The sequence below is a fragment of the Urocitellus parryii genome, chromosome 6 (genome assembly GCF_045843805.1).
Source record: "Urocitellus parryii isolate mUroPar1 chromosome 6, mUroPar1.hap1, whole genome shotgun sequence".
In the NCBI taxonomy this organism is placed as follows: Eukaryota; Metazoa; Chordata; class Mammalia; order Rodentia; family Sciuridae; genus Urocitellus; species Urocitellus parryii.
The window spans coordinates 197,722,362-197,745,306 of record NC_135536.1 but is presented as its reverse complement, the minus strand read 5'-3'; the positions used below and the strand labels follow the sequence as shown (position 1 = coordinate 197,745,306).

The following is a 22,945-nucleotide window of genomic DNA, read 5'->3' as shown; positions in this document are numbered from 1 at the left end:
AGAGGAGCGCATTTCTGCTTTTCAGCAAAACACCATTCAAGTAGCTTTGACTTAAATATTTTAAAATTAATCTTTACGTTTCTCAAGATTGGTAAAAAATACAGACTCTGACAGCTTTCATGTCACTGGCCTGGCCACGCGGGGAGCCTCCACTCCCCCTTGCTGTGATCCTGATGGCAGTCCCCGGCCTCCTGGTGGCTTTCAAGATCCACCTGCCCCTCTTTTCAGAGGAGCACACCCCCCCCTTTAGCTACCGATGGATGTTGTGACCGAGCGAGCGCGGCAAGCCCAGCCAGCCTCACTCGGTCCCCCGATGGGAAGGCAGGGTTTCCTTCTGAGGCCTCGGGTGGCGCTCTGTGAGGAACTGCCACAGCCAAGTGGGTCAGATCCTTGGTCAGGGATGAGGTCACCTCCACCACCTTGGCCAGAGAAGCTGGGCTCTGCCGGGGCAATGCTCAGAGAGCCACTCGGGGTCCGGCGTGCAGGCCTCTGGGCTGGTCCTCCAGGCCCTCAGTAGATGTCGGGGCAGTCCGAGAAGTTCCGCTCGAAGTAGTCCCCTGCGTAGAGCCAGTCGGGAGTGCCCGTGTGGGGGTTGTCGCCCGGGCGGAACCACCTGTGGAGCACAGCGAGGTGGTCGCAGGGCCCGGCCGCCACCTCTGCCCCCGACCGCAGCCCAGGGGACTTGAGAAACATGGCTCAGGGAAGCACCTGCCACTGAGTTCCCCAACAAAACCACCAGGATCTACCTCACTTAAAGCCCTCCCCAGCAGGCCACCCTCAGAGAGTGGCCCTGGAGCAGAGAGGTGGTGCTCCGCAGTCACAGCCCCTGGCCTTGGGCTAGCGTGTCTGCCACACAGGCAGGGCGAGCTCACGGAATACAGGGTGCTGTGTTCCAAGGACAAAGTCACCGTTATTCTCACAACAAAGGTTTTCATATTCTTAAAAACAAGAAAGGAGGGGCTGGGGATGTGGCTCAAGCGGTAGCGCGCTCGCCTGGCATGCGTGCGGCCCGGGTTCGATCCTCAGCACCACATACCAACAAAGATGTTGTGTCCGCCGAGAACTAAAAAATAAATAATAAAAATTCTCTCTCTCTCTCTCTCTCTCTCCTCTCTCTTTAAAAAAAAAAAAAAACAAGAAAGGAGGGCTGCGTTCAATTGTTCTTTCCTGGAGCAAGGCAAATTCAAAAATAAAGACAGTAAACTAAATTGGATGCCTCAGCATCAAGAATGGGCTTCAAAAACCCCAACCTCATTGTTAAGGGGCCTTGAAAACAAAGACCACAAAGAAGGAAGCCTGTGGGCTCAGTGGCCACACCTGTCATCCCTGCTACCAGAGGCCTGAGGCAGGAAGATGCAAGTTCCAGGCCAGGCTCAGCAACTTAGGGAAACCCTGTCTTAGAATTTTAAAAATTAAGGTCTAGGGATACAGCTCAGTAGTAGAACGCCCAGGCCCCCATACTGAAAAGAAAGGAAAAAAGAATGGCACCCAGTGGTGGCGCCTGTGGCCAAGGTCCTGGGGAGGTGGAGGCTGGCCACCCAGGGAGCCCCTGTCCCAGAAAACAAGAAGCCTGGTGAGAAGTACCTGCTCCCAGGTCCAAGGGTGTCTGCAAGGACTGAGACTTCCACACGCACTGTGCTTAGTCTCCCTGTGCTCAGTCACCATGCACCTGAGTCCTCAGGGGACAGGCCCCATTCATGCCAGGACCACCACAGGAGGAAGCAAGGTGACAGCTCTCTGTACCCTGTGCACAAGATCCCTGGGCTCCACCCAGTCAGCACAGCAGAGGGGCCGCGGCAGGCTGCGTGCCTCATGTCCACAGCTCTCCGAAGGACCTGGGCTTTGGTCTGGAGCTGAGCTGCAGGCCACAGTGGGGCGTGGCCTCTGCCAGCCTTGCCATGGGTGCCAATGCAGAGCGTCACCAACCCTCACGGACCCTTTTGCTTCAGTGAGTGGCCGAGTTTGAGCTACGTTTTATCCTTAAATTGGCCACATTTGACAAGAGTGCTGTGTGAGGCTATGAAGCAGGTCAGCCAGGCCCAGGTCTGAGGTGACCTGGCCTTCGTACACAGCCTGCCCCAGTGGGTGACTACAGGTTGGTGCGCCACGCCACCCAGGGGCTCAGGCCCTCACCTACGTGTCGAGACCAGCACAGTCAGGGGGGTGGGGTCACTGCCTTTAAGCGCCATGGAATCACTACAGCTCACCACCAGGCGTACAGGGCCGAGGGCCCCAGGAGTGTGCGGGCCCTCCTCCGGCCCCCTCACCTGGTCCGCCACTCGGCCTCTTCTTTGGCACGCTCCTTGCGGGCCTCCCTCTGCTTCTCTTCCAGCCGCTCCTTCTCCTGGCTGGCCAGATCTAGTCCAAGCAAACGGATCTGGCTAAGGGTTAGGCTGGCTCAAACCTTCCTGAAGATGCCAGAACCTTCTGCCCGGCCTTGGGGGGACCCCTCCCAGGTGGCTGCCTCCGCCCGCCCGCCTGTTACAGTGTGTGGGGAACGGAACACAGAGCCACCCAAGCCCAAGCAGGAGAGCAGGTGCTGGAGGCCATCAGCCCCCACAAAGCGTGCACATCCTGAGCCCAGGGCATGGCTGCCTGCTCTAGACAGGGATGGAAGTGGCCCCCGCAGCACCCTCATGGGGTGGGTCCTCTGCTGAAGCACCAGGATGACAGCAAAGCCCAGGAGCCCGCTGGACAGGTGTCCCCCTGGGGGTCCTGCTGTCACCCGGCCTGCACTGGGGGGCAGGGAGCAAGCGTGGGGTCAGGTGGAAACCTGAGGCCTGCCCGGCACAGCGAGGGGGTGGCAGGGGCCGCTCGGGGGCTCCCCGTCAAGGCTCAGCTGAGGGAAGAGCACAGACGGACCATGCGGGCGGCCTGCGTGGACACGGAATGAACTCAGACCACCCCGCGTCCACCCACACCGGCACCGTGAGCCCAGCCAGCACATACCCATGTTGCCGTTCTCCATGCCGCGGATGTCGGGGCGCAGGCGGCAATCTGTGGGTGGCAGGGTCTTCTCCATGCCGGACTCCAGCTCGTTGAGGCTCACAGTGAAGCTGGTGAAGTTGTACATCTGTGGGAGCGCGGCGGCACGCGGTCAGCGCCACAGTCGGTCAGAGCCACAGGCACTCTGGACCCGCTGCCAGCAGCCACACAGCACCCGCTCTCTAAAATGTCCTGCCAGCCCGCACCCCGAGGCCCGCCACCCTGTGACCACCCATGCCCAGGGCCGCAGGCTGACTCCCAGCATGGACAACGGTGTGTCGACAACCACAAGCTCTGCTCAGCAGAGGCCAGATTGCCGTCCACTGCACGCACTGCACCCCTGCACTCGCCCCTCCGGGTTGGCTCCTGGTTCCCTCCTGGCCTCCTCTTCTCTTCCTGTCACATCCAGCAAATGGCTCGAGGGCCACAGGAATGCGAATCCCCTCTGAAACAACTCCCAGGGTGCCCACGTCACTCAGCAAAAGCTAGGGTGGTCAGAATCCCCTGCATTCTGCCCACACGGGCCCCGGGCCTGTGGCCCTCTTGCACACCCTGCTCCTGGCCATCCCCTCTGCCTCCCTCCTGCAGCCTCTCTGCTGTGCCCTGTGTTTCCCTGGTACTTCTAATGGGCCACGTGGTTCCCAGCCAAGTGCCCACTGCCCGCCACCAGACTGTTCTTCTTAAGTCTGCTCCCAGAACCCTGAGCCCACTGGCAGGCAGGAGGCACCCGACCAGCACCACTGAACAAAGGATGAGGGACTGAGTGTTGTTCTTGGGGCTGAGGATATAGCTCAGTGGTAGAGTGCCTGCTTTGCATGCATGAGGCCCTGGTTCGATCCACAATACCAAACAAACAAAAAAAAGAGGCTGGCCTGGAACTTGTGATCCTCCTGCCTCAGCCTCCCAAGTTGCTGAGATTACAGGTGCACCAATTATTATTCTTAAAGAATTTCCCTCTGAAACAAACTATTTCTCTAAAATATCACTGAAAACAGTGCTGCTGAGCTGGCCATCCCGCCCAGCCCAGCAGCGGTGCCTGTGGAGAGGGGCTGTGCTCCCCGTCCTGTCTACAGAGCTGGAGATTGCACTGGGGGCCTGCGCTGCTCTGCCAGCACCCTGCCACCAGGCTGCGGCCCCGGTCTCCCTTTTCTTATTTTACACACCCTGTTATGTGTGCAGGCCACAATACCCCCACAGAAGTCGCTAAAAAGCACACAGACTTCATGCCTATATAATTTATAATAGATATGAAGTAACATAGTGTGTTATGTGTTTTTTGGCTTGTTATATGAAGCAGTGTGGTTTATTACAGAATAAATCCTAAGTGAGGTTTTCAAGGGTAAACACCACAGTGCCCTGAGCATCTGCACAGGTGAGGGACTGCACCTGGTGGTGCACACCTGCACTGCAGCTGCCAGGAGCTGGGACAGAGGTCCCTACAGCCAGGGATTCAAGGCCAGCCTAAGCCACACAGCGAGACTCTGTCTCAAAGACGGGTCAGCAAAACAGACTCTACAGAGAAGCTTGGATCCCTGCCCTCCGTGTGCGTGGGGGGTGCTAGGGACAGAACCCAGGGCCTTGTGCATGTGAGGCCAGCACTCTACCAACTGAGCTCTATCCCCGGCCCGGCAGCCCCCCCTTTTCTCTTAGCTGTAGGTGGACACAATACCTTTGTTTTATTCGTTTACTTTTATGTGGTGCTGAGGATGGGAGCCAGGGCCTCACACTCGCTCGGCAAGCTCTGTACCACTGAGCCCCAGCCCAGCCCTGGAGCCCCTTTTTGAAGAAAGGCAGTCACTGCGGACCTCAGAGGGCAGGTGGGGCATCTGCTTGGTGGAGGAACTGGCCTGGGCAGCCGGAGCCGCCGCACTATGAGCTGTTGGGAAGATGCAGCGCTGCCAGGCCGCCAGATACCAGGTCTCTCGGGAGCTCTGCAGTGGGGAGGCCCTGTGGCTGCATCATGGGCACCTGCTAGGGTGGCCGCTGGGAAGGCCAGCTGTGGAAATGGTGCAGTGGTATGATAGGGCCTCCCTGACCCAGGGACAGCCAGCTGAAGCTCCAGGCAGGAAGGCACGGACGCTGGGCAGGGGAGGATGAGGCAGCAGCTGACTAGGCAGTGGGCAGGCTGGACCTAGAGGAGGCTACAAGGCACAAGGCACAGACCTGGGCTGAGTTGGGGGGCCGGCTGTTGACCCTCCAGAGCAGCCTGCTGCCGGGAATGACTGACACGGTCTCCTGGGCCATGGGCACGTCATCAGCTGCGTCCCCAGCCACCTCGCTGGCGATCTCAGGTCCGACGTCCTGCAACACAGGACCCCTCAGAAGAACCTCCCAGACACTTGAGACCTGTTCCCAAGCCCCCAGGAGAAACAAGGGTCAATTTTTTTCTTTTCTTTTTTAACTAAGAAGAAAATCAAGCTGGGCATCATGATGCATGTCTATACTCCCAACTACTAAGGAGGCTGAGGCAGGAGGATCACAAGTGTGAGACCAGTCCCAGCAACTCAGCAAGACCCTATTTCAAAATAAAATGAAAACAGGGTTGGAGGTGTAGCTCAATGATAGAGCACCCCTGGATTCAATTTCCAGTTTTAAAAAAAAAAATATATATATATATATACATATATATATATATAAATGATTTAAATTTTTTTTTAGTTGTAAATGGACACAATACCTTTATTTTGTTTACTTATTTTTATGTGGTGGTGAGGATCAAACCCAGTGCCTCACATGTGCGAGGCAAGTGCTCTCCGGCTGAGCCACCCCAGCCCCTATATTTTTAAGTCAAACTGTCTCCCTAGTTGGTGACTCCGCCCACCCTCCAGCCTATGACGAGGACTCGGGCTCCTGCTCTCTGCAGGCCAGCTCACTGGGCTTTCCTCCTCCTGCAGAGAAGACAGGCAGGGTGGCAGCAGGTGTGCTGTGCCCTCCTCTGCGTGGGAGCTAGACCCCGTGGGGGCCACCTGCCTAGCAGGGGACTTGCCACACCAGGGCCAGGGCTTCCCTGGGTGCTGCTGCTGCCCTCAGGCAGGAAGCTTCCCCAAGGCTGAGCTCATGGTGGCTGGGCAGCTCCAGGTTGAGCCCCAGGGCCCATCCCTCCTGGGAGAGACACTGCTACGCTGTCTTCAGAGCCGTGGGCCCTAGGTGGAGAGGACAGTGGTCACTGGATGCAGCTGTGGACCCACTTACACCCAGTGGTCAGCACTCGGGAGACTCCCATTCCAGGGCACCCAGAGCAAGTGCAAAGCTGGTGAAAGCACCCCATGACCCACCAAGAAGACTTCCCACTCCCAGTCTACACAGCCGGCTGAACCAGGGTGCTCTACACCAAGCTACATCCCAGCCCTTTTTCGGAGACTGGGTCTCAGTTGCTGAGGCTGGCCTGGGACTTGCAATCCTGTTTCAGCTTCACAAGTTGCTAGGACTACAGATGTGCACCACCGTGCTCAGCCCAAACTTATGTGAAATTTTCTTTTCTTTTCTTTTTTTAATGAAAGAGAGTTATTAGGGGAGCTGGGATTGTGGCTCAGAGGTAGAGCGCTTGCCTAACATGCGTGAGGCACTGGGTTCGATCCTCAGCACCACATAAATATAAAATAAAGATATTGTGTGCACCTATTACTAAAAAATAAATATTAAAAAAAGAATTCGGGAGATATTAAAAAAAAAAAAAGAAAGAAGGAGAGTTATTAGAAAGGTGTGTAGCACCATGCATGAATATCAACATGAAAACACTCGGACTCTTGGAAGGGGCTGAGGAGGCTCAACATTTTTGTGAAATAAACACTGAAGATCTTGAGTTGGGCACATGGGTTCACATCTAGGAAACACACCATCCCTTCTGTACTACCATGTCTGTTTTTTTTTTTTTTTTTAAAGCATTTATTTTTTGTTGTTGTTGCAGCTGGACACAACACCTTTATTTTATTTATTTATTTCTATGTGGTGCTGAGCCCAGTGTGGCTGGCCCTGCAGAGATAAACCCAGCGCCTCGCACATGCTAGGTGAGCGCTCTACGGCTGAGCCCTAGCCCCAGCCCCTCAGGTCTGGTTTGAAGCTCAGGAGTAACCTGTCTTAAGATCACTGAATTCCCAAGCTCTGGGAAATCCTTGGCAATACTCTGACTGCTGAACAGATCACCTGGTTCCCAGGATGGGAGAAGCAGACACGTGGCTCATTTGGCTTTTCACACAGGCCTAGGGGATGTACTTGAGCAGGACCCTAAACCCAGAGCTCCCAAAGACACGGGCTTGCATGAGGTTCCAGCAGCTGCTCCAGCCAGGGAGGCAACTGCAAGCCATGGTTTAGGAGAGCAGCCGTGACACCACGGGACACAGGAGACCCCACTGCCCAGAGCCCAGACAGACAAGCATCTCAACAGATTCCACACACTCGTCTCTCCTGGCTGCGGAGAGACGAGTGTGTGGAAGGCACCACAACCCCCCCCCCAGGCAAGCGGAGGGCGAGGCTGACCCCAGAGCTCCAGGGAACAGCACGGCCCTTGCCACAGGCTCCACCCGCCCAGAGTCTGCCCAGAGAGCCACTCACCAGCCTGGCCTTCCTGTGGTGGTCCCCTCTCTTCTCCTGCTTCTTGAAGGACTCATAGGAACTGGGGTCGATGCCCCACAAGCACTCGGTCCACTTGCCGTAGATCATGAAGAGCTTCTTTTTGCTGTAGCAAAGGGTTGGGAGCTTGGTCAGGGCAGCCAGCAGCCACTCTGCGAACACAGCTCCCTGCCTTTGCCCGTGGGGAACGTCCCCTTCTGGCATGTGCTCTAAACTGGGGGCACCACTGGGTATAAATGCAAAGACGAAGACGGACTTTTAGGACACCGCTCACGTCACTTGAGAAGGACTCCTCCTGACCCTGATGCACCAAGGCAGAAAAGAGGGGAAGCCACAGAAGGCTAAAGGGGCCTCAGGCTGTAGGAGGCGCACACTGCTCCAAGGGCAGAGCTGTAGGTACCTGTCTCTTTCTTTTTGCTGTGGGGATGGAACCTAGGACCTCACACAAGTCAGGTAAGTGCCCTACTGCTGAGCCACATTCCCGAGCCCTAGAGTCATTTTCCAAACACACTGGACGTTCGCATGCTTGTGGACCTTCCATTGACCACACCAACAGCACTTGCTTCCTCCGTGGCCACTGCCTGTCAGTCTCACCTCATGACAACCCTGGGGGCTCTCCGATGCTGGACCCTTCCCGTTTTCCTGTGCCTGGGAGGAGCATGTGCTGGCTGTGCTGAGTCCATGCCCTAGTAGAGCAGGCCAGTCTCAGGGCCCCTGCAGAGCCAGCCTCAGACAGCTTCCCATCTCTAGAGGAACTGTCCTCAGGTTTAGGATGGCTTTCTGATTTGGATCCTAAAGGCCTCCAAAAAGCTCATGTGTCAAAGGCTTGGTCCCCAGTGCAGAGGGAGGGCCTTTAGGAGGTCACTGGATCATGAGGGCGCTCACCCCATCAAGGGATTAACCCACCAATGACATCATGGTTTCACGGGCTGTTGGCCAGTGTGGAGACTGTCAGAGGTGAGGAAGCAGGTCACTGGGGCACGTCCTTGAAGGGGGTGTCTGTCTCCTCTCCCCTCTCCCACCTCCTGGCCACCAGGAGCTACGCAGCTTTTCTCTGCTGGGGCCTTCCACCACAGGCCCAGAAGCAACTGGGTCAAGCAACCATGGACTAAAACCTGAAATCAGTAGCCAAATCATCTCCTGTTCAAGTGGTTTCCTCAAGTATTTCACCACAGCGACAGGAAGCCAGCCCACAGATGGAAAGCCTGGGGCCAGGCCCACTGCACACGCTCAGCGCCACAGGTGCCAGCCCCAGCCTGGCAGCCCACGGCCCCGCAGACCCGGCAGCCTCAGGCAACTCCACAGGAGACTGCCCGCAGTGCTGGCCACCAAGATGCCCCCCGCGGGGCCGCAGTCCTCTAAAGTCCACGTGCTGGGTCCTGCCATGCGCCAGGGGAAACACTGTCCGTCTCCAGTGTGACGGCATTTTACAGGCAGGTGAAACAGGTAAATTCTGGTACTCGGGAGAAGGTGGAGCAAAACTACTGTTTTAAGTTGGAAACTAGAGTTTAGGAGCTAGAAGTAATCTCTTGACATTATATGGCCCTAATTCCTTGCTAAAAAAAAAAACTGATAAATTTGAAATCCAACACCTAAAGAAATTAACACAGAGTGGGTTAAAAAATCATGAAAAATCTGTCATAACACCACCAACCATTTGTCTGCTTGCAAAAACTTGTCGAAGTCCCTGGGGTAGAGTGGAATGAACCAGGCCTTGCCAACAGCACCACACAGGCTACCACCCATCCGCCTGGGGCCTGGCACAGCTGCAGCAGGGAAGGGACACTGGGTTAAAGTCTGAACCGCAGCTCTGCTCGTAAAACTGCACTTCTCTCCTGAGAAAAAGCTCTCATTTCTCAGGCCAACTGGATATTTTTCCTTCTGGAAGGGAATGGGCTCCACTCTCCAGTCACCAGAAGCTGCTCCCAAGATGGTCTTGATATGGGCTGGGTGGGGCTCAGTGGTGGAGCACCTGCCTGGCACGCGGGAGGCACTGGGTTTGAGTTTCAGCATCGCATATGAATAAATAAATGAAATAAAGGTTCATGGACAACTAAAAAAAAAGACTGTCTTTATTTTCTCTTCCTGAACAAAGCGTCTGCTGTGACAGGCGCCTGGGTGGGGCACGTGCGGCCACTGGCGCCCACTCACGTCACAGCGCCAGCCTCGCAGGCTCACTGTTTTTTCTGAGGAGCCGGACTGAGCCCAGGGCCTGTGCGTGCGAGGCAAGCGCTCCACCCACGAGCTGCGTCCCAGCCCCCAGACCTACTTTTTGTCTTGAATGTGCCCTTCCACTCTGTGAAGCTCCTTGCCAAACAGTCCGCATGGCCTGAAGTTCAGCACACACTTGTCGCCGGTCCTGTGGGGAACAAGCAGGGCAGGCGTTCACGACGTGGGAAGTCCTGAAGGCCAGCCTGCGACACAGCAGGGCCGGAGGCCGGGCCGCGAGGACGATCGGTGCCACAGGAGCCCCAGGCACAGAAAGAGATACCACAACTTTGGGGTGAGGACTGTGTGATCCGGTAAATCTACTAAAATGTCACTCAAGTGCTCATTTCAACTTAGTGAATCTTATGATTAGAAATTATATCTCATACTTAAAAACAATGAGTCATGAGTTCCCAGCATAAGGTACTACAACCTGGGTGCTGGGTGATGCCAGGTGGTCACTCGTTTTTCCCAATAATGACACCACTCTTCAGTTTAAAATCTCAAATAAATGAACCACTCAACCAGTGTGGCACACTCGCCCTGACCTCAGCACTGGCCGGGACCGACCCAGCCAGCCAGGGCGGGGCCCTTAGTGACGGGAAGGTGGCTGGGCAGGGCCTGGGCGTCACCTGTGGTTCAGGATCTCCACTGTCCCGTACTGCTCTATCCACAGCTTCCCGATGATGACATTGTGCACACAGCAGGTGGGATTGGTCCAGGTATAGGCTTCGCCATGCCTGAAACACAGAAGAGAGCGTCAGCGACGCACGGGCCTGTGTGACCCGAACGCCAGGCCAGACATCCAGAGCGTGACGCCAAGCCCGCCAAGAGCCGCCCAGGGCTTTGAAGTCTCTGCCGTGCGGCCCGTAAGCTCAGTGTGCTGGTGGGATTCATTTCTTCTTTCCTTTGTAGCATCAACAAAGCTTTCTACTTAAATGTCAAGACAAGTTAATAAGCAATAAAAGAAGACTGAGACAAGAGAAACGGCTTTCCTGTGAAGTCGTCAACAGAGAACCACTTCACAGACACGCCACGGTGATGCAGTCCTGAGGAGCCCCCGGCCTGCGGGGGGCACCCAGCCAGGCAGGGGCACAGGGAGCGGGCATGCTGTCCACGCTCTCCACTCCTTCCCTTTGACTCTTCCTCCTCCCAAGCAGCCCTTCCCAGGAGAGACCCCCACGTGTGATGCGGCTGACGGCTGCAGCACAGAGCGGCAACCAAGAGCTGACGAGGCAAGACCAGCTCAGGGCAGGACAGTGCACCACACCTGCACAGAGCCCCTGGAATCTTCTAGGGGGACCTGAACACACTGACCCAAAGGGCCTGCCACTTTTCAATTCTGTGCACCTCACCCCCAAAAGAAAACAACACATGAAGCAGCTCTGGCAGCCAAAATTTACAACAGGGACTGCCTGCAGGGCCTGGTGGCCACATTCCGGGGGCGGCAGTGGGTGTCAGTCCCCTCCAGGTCCTCAGTGCACGATATGGAAAGCAGCTAGGTGGGCCAATGGCAGGAACTGCACTGGGCGCGTGCTTGGAGCAGCTGCCGTCAGCAAGACCATCTCAGAGGACTGGCCGCCAAGGAGGGCCTGTCTGCAGTGGGCCTCGAGCTCCAGGGTGAGCTGGAGGCTTGCTGCCCTCTGGCACCTTCGGTGGGCGCTGGACTAGAGGAGGGCAGCTGCTTTGCGCTGTGACTTCCTTCCAGGGAGGGCCTTTCCCGGGTCCTTTCCAGATGGAGGCAGGAGACCTCTCAGGCCCTCCAGCAGTCCTCACCGCCACACTCGCCCCTGTGCGCACAGGCAGTGGCTGCCGCAGTCTATGTTGAGACGCATGGCACACGGGGGCTGGGGCTACAGGGGCCTTTCATGGCTGCTGTCTCCCCAGGACCCCCTGATAGAGGCCAGCGCCACGCCTAGGCAGCCCTGGGAGGAGTTCCTGACCAGAAACTAAGTCCCTGCCAACTTGGGAGCAGGCGCTGGCCGGGCTGGCTCAGGTGCAGCCTGGTAGGTGCTACAGGTGAGGTAAGGAGCTGTGCTGGTCCAGGCTGCCAGGCTGGACGAGAGGACCAAGACTAGGAGTGAGAGAAGCACACTGGTGTGGAAAAGGGCAGTGGACTCCATCGTCCTGGGATGCAGCACAGTCCCGACAAACACTGCTGAAGCATCTCCCGTGGGCAGGCTGTCCATCCTGGGAAAGGACCCCCCTGGAAGGAAGTCCCAGTGCGAAGCAGCCGCCTGCTCCTGTTACTCACTTGAGAAGCTCCAGGGTGATGGTCCCCCGGGGCTCCGCCTCCACACTCTTGCCCCAGAACTTCAGCTTCGGGTAGATGGAGCCATGGAACACGAAGTCCTGGCTGAGGCCTTCTGAATAGAAAGCGCTGATGGGAGGGTGGTGACTGACTTGTTCAGATATAAACCTGAACCCTAAATCCTCCCTGGGTTCAGAAATAAGGAGAGGAAGGAAAGGAAGAGAGAGGGAAAGAGTCACATTAGTGACAACAAACCCAACAGAAGGACAGCTCGCCTGTCGGGCTCAGAGCCCTGCAATCCCACTGCCCAGCAGGTCCAGCCCTGCTACCTCCAGTCTGGTCTGGTGGAGGTGCTGGGCACTAGGAGCCCCCAGGCTGTGTGTGACAGGCAGCAGAAACACAAAACAGGTGTTTCTCAGAAGGCACAGTCTGCCTGACAGCCACGGAGTGTCACCCCTGAGCACACCTGGCCAGTCTGCAGAGCAAGCGCTGGTTGGAGGCCTGCCACCCGCCTGCTGCTCGTCCCCGGGGGACGCCTGCGCCTCACAGCTGCTCCCACTGCAGGCCAGCAAGGTCCAGAATACTCGCTTCAGCCCTGCAGACCCCACTGCAGCAAAGCCAGGGCTGACTGTGGCCCCCGGAGGGGCATCCTGCCCGGTCTCCTTATGAAGTTCCTGGAACTTCAGGGATGAAATGTCTTGCACCCCAAAATGTTCTTGGCCAGGAAGCAGGGCTTTGAGCAGACTCTCTTATTCAATAAAAATGTCAGTGTTTAATTGTTCCGGAACTGTGGATACACCTACAGTTGTAGTCATTAAAAATTATAAAAGCTAAACCACATAATTACTAAGTTATCTGGAATCAGAATTCCCAATCATTTCAGAGGAAGGAAAGGTGAAAAATTAGGTTTTAAAAGGTTGCCTACCAAAGTCTGTAATTTACAAGATGAATACTTGTCTAAGAAAAGAAGGTGTATTTTTAGCCTCACTGAGGGATCTGCGGGATGTGAGCACGGGTGCAGGACGGGTCTGCACTGCTGCCGAGCGGGGCTGCTCGGCCCGCTCGGCCGGCAGAGGCGTGGGGGAGACGCTGCCCAGTGGGGCACGTGTGCTGGGACCTGGAAGAGCTGGTGCTTTCAGGCTGTGAAACTCCAGCTCCACCCAGACGGCACCCGGAAGGCTGGACCCCGCGAGCTGCATCTCGCCTGTCCCTGTTCTTCTCACCCAGAGCTTCTTTCCATGTCCACAACCTCTTCCCTCTCTGGCTCCCCTGCCCGAGGCATTTTAATGACTCCAGCGACCACACCGCCAGCATCTGGAACACAGCCCTGAGCACGTGACTGGGGGCTTGCAGGCCCAGCGACTAGCCGTGGCTGCTCAGGAGGACCTAGAAAGGGAGTTGCTCTCCATGACTTCAAGACGGAAAGATGCCATACGTGCACCTGGCGGGCGGCCCTTCCCTCCTCCCCGCAGCCCCTCTTGCTAGGAACCAGACAGCCTCTGGAGGACAGTCCTGCCTCTCCCTGCGGGCCTCTGCATCACCATGCTCTCTGACCAGCTCCGCTCTCTTGGAGGCAGTGTGGCCTGGACAGCAGCAGCTCCAGCACTCAGTACTGGCCAACAGCCGATCAAGCCACAAGCTCCTGGGGCAGGGGCTGGGCTGGGGCTCAGTGTGGAGCGCTCACCTGGCACGTGTGAGACGCTGGGTGTCATCCTCAGCACCACATAAAAATACATACCTAAATAAGGATATTGCATCCATCTACAACTAAAAGAATATTAAAAACAAACAAACAAACCAAAAAACCCCCACAAACTTCCGACAGTCCCCAAAGCAGCAGAGCAAGGGGAAGGCCGAAGCTGAACCCTCCAGAATGGGGTGGGAGCAGAGCGGAGCCTCAACCACTGTCTCCGACACGCCTTCCCAACTATAGCTGCTGCCTCTCAGCAGACGCTCAGGAGGGCCTGGGTTGACAGTCGGCCGGCCCCCAGATGGTCGAGGCCAGTGCTGGCACAGACAGGCAACTGGCCCCAGCCTGAGCAAAGCTCTTCACAAACCAAAGGAAACCTACCAAAATGGTTTCAGCAATGGTTTTTCACGGAGTTATATCTGACTTACATTTTCTACTTTTTTTCAAAGTTGCACATTTTCTAGGAAGAGTATGCTCATATAGTTAAAAAACAGACTTAATAAAATATCCCAAAGGGTCATCAATTAACTCACACCCCAAATAGGAGGCTAACTGCTTTAACAGGTTCCGTTTCCATGGGAAAGAGAACTAAAGCAGGACACAGGGGCCCCCACTAGCACTGGGGCTCTGGGCGGCACCACCTGCACGCAGCCTGGCACCCTGCGGCCAACAGCTACAACAGAACGGCCTGACTGACTGACACCCCGTCCTCCACGTCCTCCCCCACCAGGGTAGTCTCACTTGCTAAGCGCACCAAACTCAGAAAAGAGGTCAGTCTCCCTTCCCTCTTTCAGCCTCCCCCTCAGCATCTGGCAGGCACTCACCCGCTCACCCACAGTGCCTGGGGGCAGCAGACGAAGAAGGTCCCTGGACACAACAAACAGCCCCACGTCTCGGCTGGGCTGAGGGCACAGTGCTCTGGCATGGCCTCGCACCTGGGTAGTGCCCCGGAGTGGGCATTCTCACAGGGCACAGGACGGTTTCTCATAGCCTGAGGCTGCACAGTGTGGAGAGCTGCCCGGCCAGCCAGCCTCTGGGCTGGAGTCCAGGACCTGTGCCCAGTCTTGGTCTGCACTAGGCACAAGGGCAAGAGTGAAAGGGAGCACGACCTGGAGGGTCCCAGGAGGGCAGGGACTCTGCCTAGAAGGAGCTCCCCAGGCAGGAGTCTCAGCCCACGCAGACGAGGCCTCATCCGCACCCCTCCTGGCCAGGATGCCCAGCCACTCCAGGGCCCGTGTGGCCGGTGGTGGTCAGTGGGGGCTGCATCGTGAACAGCGCCTCCGCAGTTACCCCTCTTTTGGATTCACCTCTCTCTCTTTCCCCCGAGTCGTGGGACTGAACCGGGGTGCAGTATCCAGGGACCACCCCCAGCCCTTTCCTTTTGTTTTGAGACTATCTTACTACGTGGTCCAGGCTGGCTTCGAACTTGTGGTCCTCCTGCCTCAGCCTCCCAAGTCACCGAATCACATGTGTGTGCCACTGTGTCTGGCTTGGATTTTTCTCTCTTCTAACAGTGTCCCCAAAGCGCTGCTGTAAAATGGCCTGGTTTGCTCATTAGTACCTGGTTTTGCCAAGGTTGAAAGCTAGCACTCATCCACGCTTCTCCACAAGCACGCGCATCAGGACCAGGCAGCACAGGCTCTTCTACAACCCGCTGCACACGACCCTCTGGTTCGCCCTGGTCTTGCCTCACTAGGGCAGGGCCTTGCCTTGCCACCATAGCACTCTGGGTGTGAAACAGCTTGCCCACAGCACCCCAAACCCTCCAACAGCTCCTCATGAGCCCAGACACCAATGCTGGAGAGAACCCGGCTCGCTTGTCACCCAAGAGCCCAACTTGAGTACTCACGACAGTTCCCCCCCAACACTGTTTTTAATGTATTTTTTTAGTTGTCACTGGACCTTTATTTAATTTACTTATATGTGGTGCCGAGAATCGAACCCAGTGCCTCACACAGGCTGGGCGAGCGCTCTACCACTGAGCCATGACCCCAGCCTCTACAGCCCCCTCTTACCTGACCAATTCATATGTCTCTCCCAGGAGCGGGTTGAATGGCTTGCCGGTCCTCTCCCACTGGGAAGCCACGGCCGAGACGGCAAAGGCAGCCACACACTGCGGACAACACATGGCAGGTCAGAGCGACTCAGCTGGAGGGCAGGACTCTGTCAGCCTGCGGCTGCTCACCTTCTGCTAGAAACACTCTTCACGGTTACAAAACTTCCAGGGAAGTGCCATTGTCACCCCTCACTTCCTCAAAGTCACGTCAAGGACCGTGCTGTTCTGCACCCCCACAGCTGGGCTCCCTGCAGACACTGGCATAGTCTGCCTCTCACATGATGTACCTGCAAGCGCTCAAGCACACACACCTGTGCCCATGCACACACACGTGCACAGACACACACCTCCACACAGTCGCGTGTGCGTGCACACGTAGGGCAGTGGTGCTATAAGGACTCATGAGCATCACCTCCACCAGAAGGTGGCACCAGGAAGCTCTCAGGGCCAAAGGGCCACTGGAGACACGCTATAGAACAAATGCCGTGGCCTCCATGGACCTCCCACCCGTGGACGCCCAGGACTCTGACTCTACGGTGTCATGTGCACCAAGACTGCTGTGGTGCCCACCATACACAACTGCCCACCTGCATCCTCTCCAGGGGCTGGGGCTGGAGGGCGGCCTTGTGAATAAGGTACACGTGCTCCATGTACTCCGTGATCCGCTGGAGGAAACTCAGGGGCTCGTTGAAGGCTATTGGCATTGTGATCTTGGACAGCTCCTGCAAGGGTTAGGGAAGACTGCACGGTTAGCTTCCTGCATGACTTGCCACCTGTGCGGTGAGCCTTGGCTTCCATCAGACCCCAGGTGGAACCTACTGCAACACTTGGAGGTCTTCCTATGCAGTGGCCCTGAACCCCCTCCACTCCCCAGGCCCACAGACCCGCTCCCATCCCACACCACAGTGGTGATGGCAGAGCTGCTCCCAGACTGCTGCCCTCCATGGTCCCTCCCACCTCTACTTCCAGATGAATGGCGCCAGTGCTGAGCTTCCCACATCATCAAAGATCACTCCTGCTGGTGTACTCGCTAGGCTGAGATGGAGGACTGCCTGAGCCTGGGAGGTCAAGACCCGAACAAGCAGCTCAGAAATGAGACCCTGTCTCAGAAAAAGAATCACTCCTAGCTTCCATCACCACCAGGAGGCTGGAGAAAGGCCTTGCTGCCTGCCAGGCCCTTCCACAGTGTGGTCCACCCACACCTTTCAGAGGTGGCGAGGTGTCCCTCATGCTCCTGGACAGCCCATGCAGAAGTGAGGCTAGGGATGCTGGGGGGACAGGGTGCCCACAGGGGCCACACATGAGCCAGGATTCTAGGAAGGAGATCCTGACAGTGAGGGCTTTCAGGACACACCTGCACGCAGCAGGACAGGCTCCTCAGAGGACAACCAGGGTCTGAGTTGGTCAGAGCAGGGACAGGCTGAGGCCTGCAGAGGTTCCAGGGACAAGGATGGGCTGTGGCTCACAAGTGGCCCAAGTGCTCAGAACACCTGGGGCAGGCATCGTGCTTGGCACAGTGCCACCAAGACAGGCCTGTCAGGCGACACCTGGGACATGACATCCTGGTAAAGGGCAGGGCTCTGCTTGCAGCCTGGTCCAGGAAGACCCTGCAGGCCAAGCCTAAGCACAAAGGGCAGGGACAGCCCCAGAGCCAGGACAGCGAGGATGCTCCTCAGGCTGTGGACACTCGTAAACACTGGGAACTTGGGGACACTCAGGAGGGTGGGGCTGGAGTTATGGCAGAGGCCACTCTGGCACACAGGTTAGCTGAGACCACACGAGGGAGCTGCCTGCACACAAAGGCAGGAAGAATAGCAGCTTGCGATGCTGTACTCACCCCCTTAGGAGCAAGTGGAAGAGACCTGAGAGAGCAGGTGAGAAGGGGGAGGACGGGAAGGGGAGGAAACACTGAAGGTCTGCACCTGGCCAGGCTCACATCCCTGCTACACACCTCAGAACCCGCCACAGCCAGACCCCAAGGTGCAGGCCAGGGAGGCTGACAGTGACAGGAGAAGGGCAGAGGGCCTAGGCAGGAGAAGGCTGGTCTTGCTCAGGTGGAGGGCGGGGTCATAATCAGGTGGTATCCAGCAAAATCCCACAGGCAGGGTCCTGTGGCCAGCAACCCCATTCCTGGGAATCTGTCCAGTGCCTCAGCAGACCCATGTTCAGGGCCAGTCACCGAGACCTGCTCGATCAACTGAAGACCAGAAGTGCCAGGTATTCAAGAGCAGAGCCACATTCCTTGTGGGACACGAGGCAGGCACTAGACACCTGGTAGGGCCTTCTGCAGAGTGAGGGCAGAGGTGAGGGCCCAGGCAGAGGTGCTGTCTCTCTTCCATCACCACCAGGATGCTAGAGAAAGGCCTTGTCTGCCTGCCAAGGGGCAGAGGTGGGGGACTGGGAGAGGTGGGGGCCTGGGGCATGTGGGGGCCTGGGGCATGTGAAGCCGCTGGGGGTCTGGGCCCACTGGGGTGTGCAGCATGGGGCACCTTGTGGGCAGGGCCAGCCTACCTGCAGGAATGTGGTCAGAGTCCCCTAGGCTTCATGTGATGTGGGGACTGTCACGTGTGTCACTATGGTGTCTCTGGGCAGGGTGTTGGGGTGGAGCCCCCTGACTAAATCTGGGCAGCCATGTAGGAACAGGGGCCAGGCAAGGTGGCCACACCTATCATTCCGGCAACTTGGAGACTGAGATAAAGGATTACAAGTTCCAGGCCAGCCTCAGCACCTTAGGGAGGCCTTCTCAAAATTAAAAATAAAAAGAACTGGGGCGTGGCTCAGTGGCAGAGCACTACTGGATTCCACCCACAGAACCAAAAAAAAAAAAAAAAAAAAAAAACCAAACCAAACCCAGGAAGAGAGACCACAAGAGGTACAAATGCTCATTCACATATACACACAAGTGTGTGTGTGTGCACACTCTCTGTCTTCCACCATGTGATGCCTGCACAGCCTTGGGACTCCATCACCAGACGCCCTCAACCTTGAAACTTCAGAAGTTTGAGCAAAAATAAACCTCTTTTCTTTATAACTTTTCTAGTCTGTGATATTATGTTACTGACAACACAAAACAGACTACTTTGTATATCTCATTAAGTATATCTGACTTTGGACCCATATTTTAAAACTAAATTAAATGCATAAAAGCAATCTCTAAACATTAAAATGAAATAAATGAACCTATCTGATTCCCTCAGGGCATGATTACCCAGGGGAGAACCAGATACCCTCGCAGCAATTGTGCAGTAGACACTAGGATCAAGTGTTCAAGGTTAACATCCCCAGTAAGAGGAGTGGACAACGCACAGCCTCAGACAAGGGACTGAGGGCCCCTGGCCTCTGTGTGTTCCTGCAGAAAGTGCAGAACCTCAGTCTCATCACAGGAAAATGCCAGACAAACCTAAATTGAGGATCACTCTGCCAAACAGTGGGCCAGTAGCCTGCAAGGCGTCAAAGTCATTCATTCTGTAGTGAAGGGCACAAAGGAGATGTGATGGCCAAATGCTACCAGGGATCCCAGAGAGGGTCCAGAAGTGGAACCTCATAAAAAGCAGGAAGCCCGCGGAGCGCGCAGTCTGGCAGAGCTTCACCACCAGAGAGCCCTCGTTCTCATCACCGCACGGCAGCTGCGCTCCGAGCCAGCGCCAGGGGCTGCCAGGATGGGAGGGTGCCCTGCACCGTCCTGTAACTTTCTATGAGCCTCACATCACTTCCAAGTAAAAAACTGAGTACAAAGATGAAGCTTCCTCTGGAGGAAAAAGGACTAAAATGGACAACAGTGAAAGAAACTGACGTATCTCAGGAACCGAGTGCACTTGGAGCTGAGGAAGGCGTGCGCCTGTGGCCTCAGCCCCAGGCTCCCATCGCGGGCGCTGCCAACGCAGGGCAGGCCAGAGCCCCAGGACGCGCCAGACTCCGACAGGCAGCCAAGGTCACAGCAAAGTCCACAGCATATGGACGCTCTGACCGTCCCACCAGTTTTCAGTTTTCCTGTTACAAGTCCTGAGACCCTGACAAAGGCTGCCTGCAACCTGGAAGGACCTCCTCTGTAATGGGAAGAGCCCACAGCAGCCCCTGCCCTGCCCCACAGAGGCGGCCACCACAGGGACCCGCACGCCCAGGCTTCCTGCTGCAACCCAGGCTCACCAGGCCGATGCACTTCTTCAGTATGCTCCACACGCTGAAGTCACTTCTGGTGAACATGGGGGCAGGCAGTGCTGTCCTGTGAGAAGCAAATGGCGGATGGCACTTGTTACTCGGGGGAGGGCCCTTTCCCAGGACAGCTGCTCCACGACCACCCTGCACCTTCAGACCTGATGTGAGCCTCGAGCTCTGGCAGACCCAGGGGAGGGGCCCGGCTGCTGCCCCAGCCTCAGGGAGGCTCCTGCCCTGCTGTGCTGGAGGCCTCCGGAGGGTGGTTGTGTCACCTTTAGAGTCCTGACCCTGACCCTGCAGTGGCAGGTATGGCTTCCTTCTCAAGGCAGGGGGCAAGTGACAACTAGGGACCCCGTCAGCAGCTCTGCTGCCCACTCAGGGTCTCCAGCCCATCCTCAAGAGGTGGCTGCAGGATAAGGAACAGAAGTGAGGCCACTGGGCATGGATGGCATTGAGGAAACCTCTCCAGAAGCCAGCCGAGTCCCCGCCTTCAGCAACCGCCAAGGTGCCTGCCTCCCAATGTCCCCCAGCCAGATGGGCCAGCTGTCACACCTGCACCCCCGTCTTTAACCCAGCTCTTGCTCACGGGTGGCCCTCTCAGGATGCGAGCTGATGTGCCCGTCTCCACCTGTGGGAACTGCCTTTGAATGCTGGGTAGCCGCATGCCTCAGGCAGGGTGCGCCACAGTACGGGCACAAAGAGGTGCCAGGGAGCACGCCTGGGGACCCTGCCACCACCCTCAGCCCCAAGGGGCCACCCCAGCATTCTTTCGTGAAGTTCCCATTTCATGGTGGCTGCTCTGAAGGAGCAGAGGAATCCCAACGGGGGCCCCAGCCCTCAGGCAAGGACTCCACTGGAAGGGACCACTGGTCAAACACTGTTGTCCTCTGGTCTCCAGGACCCAGTCCTCGCCCACGGTGGCCCGGGGAAGGCACATTGGGCAGCTCTTTTAGGGCACACTGCTTATTATGGGTTGGGGTAGTGGCTCAGCGGTAGAGCACTCGTCTGGCTCGCATGAGGCCCTGGGTTCCTCAGCACCACACACACATAGATAAAATAGGGCTGGGGTTTAGCTCAGTGGGAGAGCACTTGCCTAGCAGTGTGAGGCCCTGGGTTGGATTCCCAGCACCGCATATAAATAAATAAACAAAATAAAGGCTCATGGACATCTAAGAAAATTTTTTTAAGTAAATAAATAAACAAACAAATAAATAAAGGTATCATGTCCAACTACATCTAAAAAATAAATATTAAAAAAAAAAAAAGAGGAAGAAGGAGGAGCAACTGTGAGGCAAAAAGGAAATGGAAACCAAGGCCGACTGGGCCCGGTGGCCAGGCCACTGGAAGCTGGCCCCTCATCGCCCCTCTGAGCTCATGACCAGCAGCCGCGGCACGGCACGGCACGGCACGCAGTGAGGGCCCCACAGGAGGGGCACATGCTGCACGGGTCAGAGCATGCCCAGGGACAGGAGCCCTTGTGAGATGGGGATGAAGAACGGGAACTGAGACATGCAGGGGAGGGGAGGGCCTAAGCCAAGAGCAGAGTGGACACCCGTCAGGCAAGGGCAGGGCTAGATGGACCCAAGACCACAAAAAAGGACCCTGTGCGTGGGGCCCGAGGAGCAGAGCTGGAGCAGCGCACCGCCAGCCTGAGGACAGGAGGTGGGAGGATGCTGGCCCTCACGCTGAGAGCACCAGTGTCCAGAGAAGACAGTCCACAGGCAAAGGGCTGCTGTTCTGAGCCACTCAGGACCATGTGGCGTGAGCTGAAGGGAGGCAGAAGGCGGGGGTGGTGCCTTTAGGTCTGACTTTGAGAAGTGCTGCTGCACATGGCAGGAAGAGATGAGAGGTGTAAGAGGTGTACCAAGTGGACTGGCACAGCAGAGGCAGGCGAACTGAGGGGCCAGGATGCATCTAAAGAGGCCAAAGTATCAGCACAGGGTGTCTGAGGCAGGGAGCAAGAGCATCGGGCTAACTGCTGGAGAATGGCCACAGGGCGCGGTGCAGAGGGTATGGCTGCTCTGACACCCAGCGCAGCAGAGGCGCCCTACTGACAGCTGAGCGCACAAATGAAGGGTGAAGAGAGGGAGGCACCTGGGGCACGCTCAGAAAAGAGGCCAGGGTGAGGCTGGAGGCCCTGTCGTCAGCATGCCTCAGGACCCACTGCTATCTACCCAGGGTCTCGCCTCTCCTGAGGCACTGAAGCCTGCTGGTGAGGGCCGCTGGCCCCAGAACCACTGTGCAAACATGAATGTGTTGGCAGGAGGGTGAAATATGGTCCTGAACACAGCCAGTGACCAAGCCCCTGCTGTCCCCATGGGGATACCAGCCAATGTAGCTCAGCAGGACACAGACAAGAGGAAGTCAGCAAGGCCCAAGTAACGCCAGGCCACGTGGATCCTGGGCAAGGACTCCACTGGAAGGGACCACTGGTCAAACACTGTTGTCCTCTGGTCTCCAGGAGCAGGCAGAGAGGTGTCATGCCTCTGCGGCACAGGCTGGCCAGTCAGCAGCAGCCTTCCTACTGGAGGAAGGCCCAGAGCCGGCAGGTGGGCTGCCCCTCTGGCTGGACCCCCATGACACCCATGGGGGCACTGTGGCGAGTTCTGGGAAGGACGAGACACACTGTGGACAACTCTGAAACAGTGCACGGAGACCACATACCTGTGCTTCTGGACCCCATTCTCTCGAGGGGGCCTCTCCCCACTTTTCCCAGTCCTTGAGCTGTTGCTGGAGTCCAAGTCGATCCTCCCCGTGACCTTCTGATTTGCCTCTGAAAATTCCCCAGAAGAGTTATCAGAATCAAAGCCTGTGCAAGACAAGCAGAAGGGTCATTTGGATGGATGTGGATGTGGAGGATGGGCAAGCCACGCCCCAGATCCCGCCCCCACTAGCACACCACCAGCAGCTTACAGGTTTTGTGTTTTGTTTTCCCAGAGCTGGGGATTAACCCAGGGCCTTGCACCAGCTACACAAGTGCTCTGCCACTGAGCTGTAACCCAGCCACCCAGAGGGGCTTTTATGGGTCTTC

General features: G+C 56.8%; 1 protein-coding gene across 4 annotated transcripts in view; it reads right to left on the bottom strand.

Annotated features, from left to right (window-relative positions):
- Nucleotides 1-257: 257 nt before the first annotated feature.
- Nucleotides 258-22,945, bottom strand: part of Osbpl2 (oxysterol binding protein like 2) — a 34,003-nt gene continuing 11,315 nt past the window's right edge. For 3 of the 4 annotated variants that reach the window (XM_026407846.2, XM_077799537.1, XM_026407848.2), the window contains 12 exons: nucleotides 22,579-22,723; nucleotides 19,906-19,981; nucleotides 16,347-16,481; nucleotides 15,719-15,816; nucleotides 12,017-12,199; nucleotides 10,395-10,502; nucleotides 9,824-9,913; nucleotides 7,537-7,660; nucleotides 5,149-5,286; nucleotides 2,950-3,073; nucleotides 2,268-2,358; nucleotides 258-613 (listed from right to left, as the gene is read on the bottom strand). In XM_026407846.2, the coding sequence (XP_026263631.1) occupies nucleotides 511-613; nucleotides 2,268-2,358; nucleotides 2,950-3,073; nucleotides 5,149-5,286; nucleotides 7,537-7,660; nucleotides 9,824-9,913; nucleotides 10,395-10,502; nucleotides 12,017-12,199; nucleotides 15,719-15,816; nucleotides 16,347-16,481; nucleotides 19,906-19,981; nucleotides 22,579-22,723 (1,415 nt within the window). In that variant the 3' untranslated portion in view covers nucleotides 258-510. The remainder of the gene's footprint in view (nucleotides 614-2,267; nucleotides 2,359-2,949; nucleotides 3,074-5,148; nucleotides 5,287-7,536; nucleotides 7,661-9,823; nucleotides 9,914-10,394; nucleotides 10,503-12,016; nucleotides 12,200-15,718; nucleotides 15,817-16,346; nucleotides 16,482-19,905; nucleotides 19,982-22,578; nucleotides 22,724-22,945) is intronic. The other variant, XM_026407850.2, reaches the window with a different exon arrangement.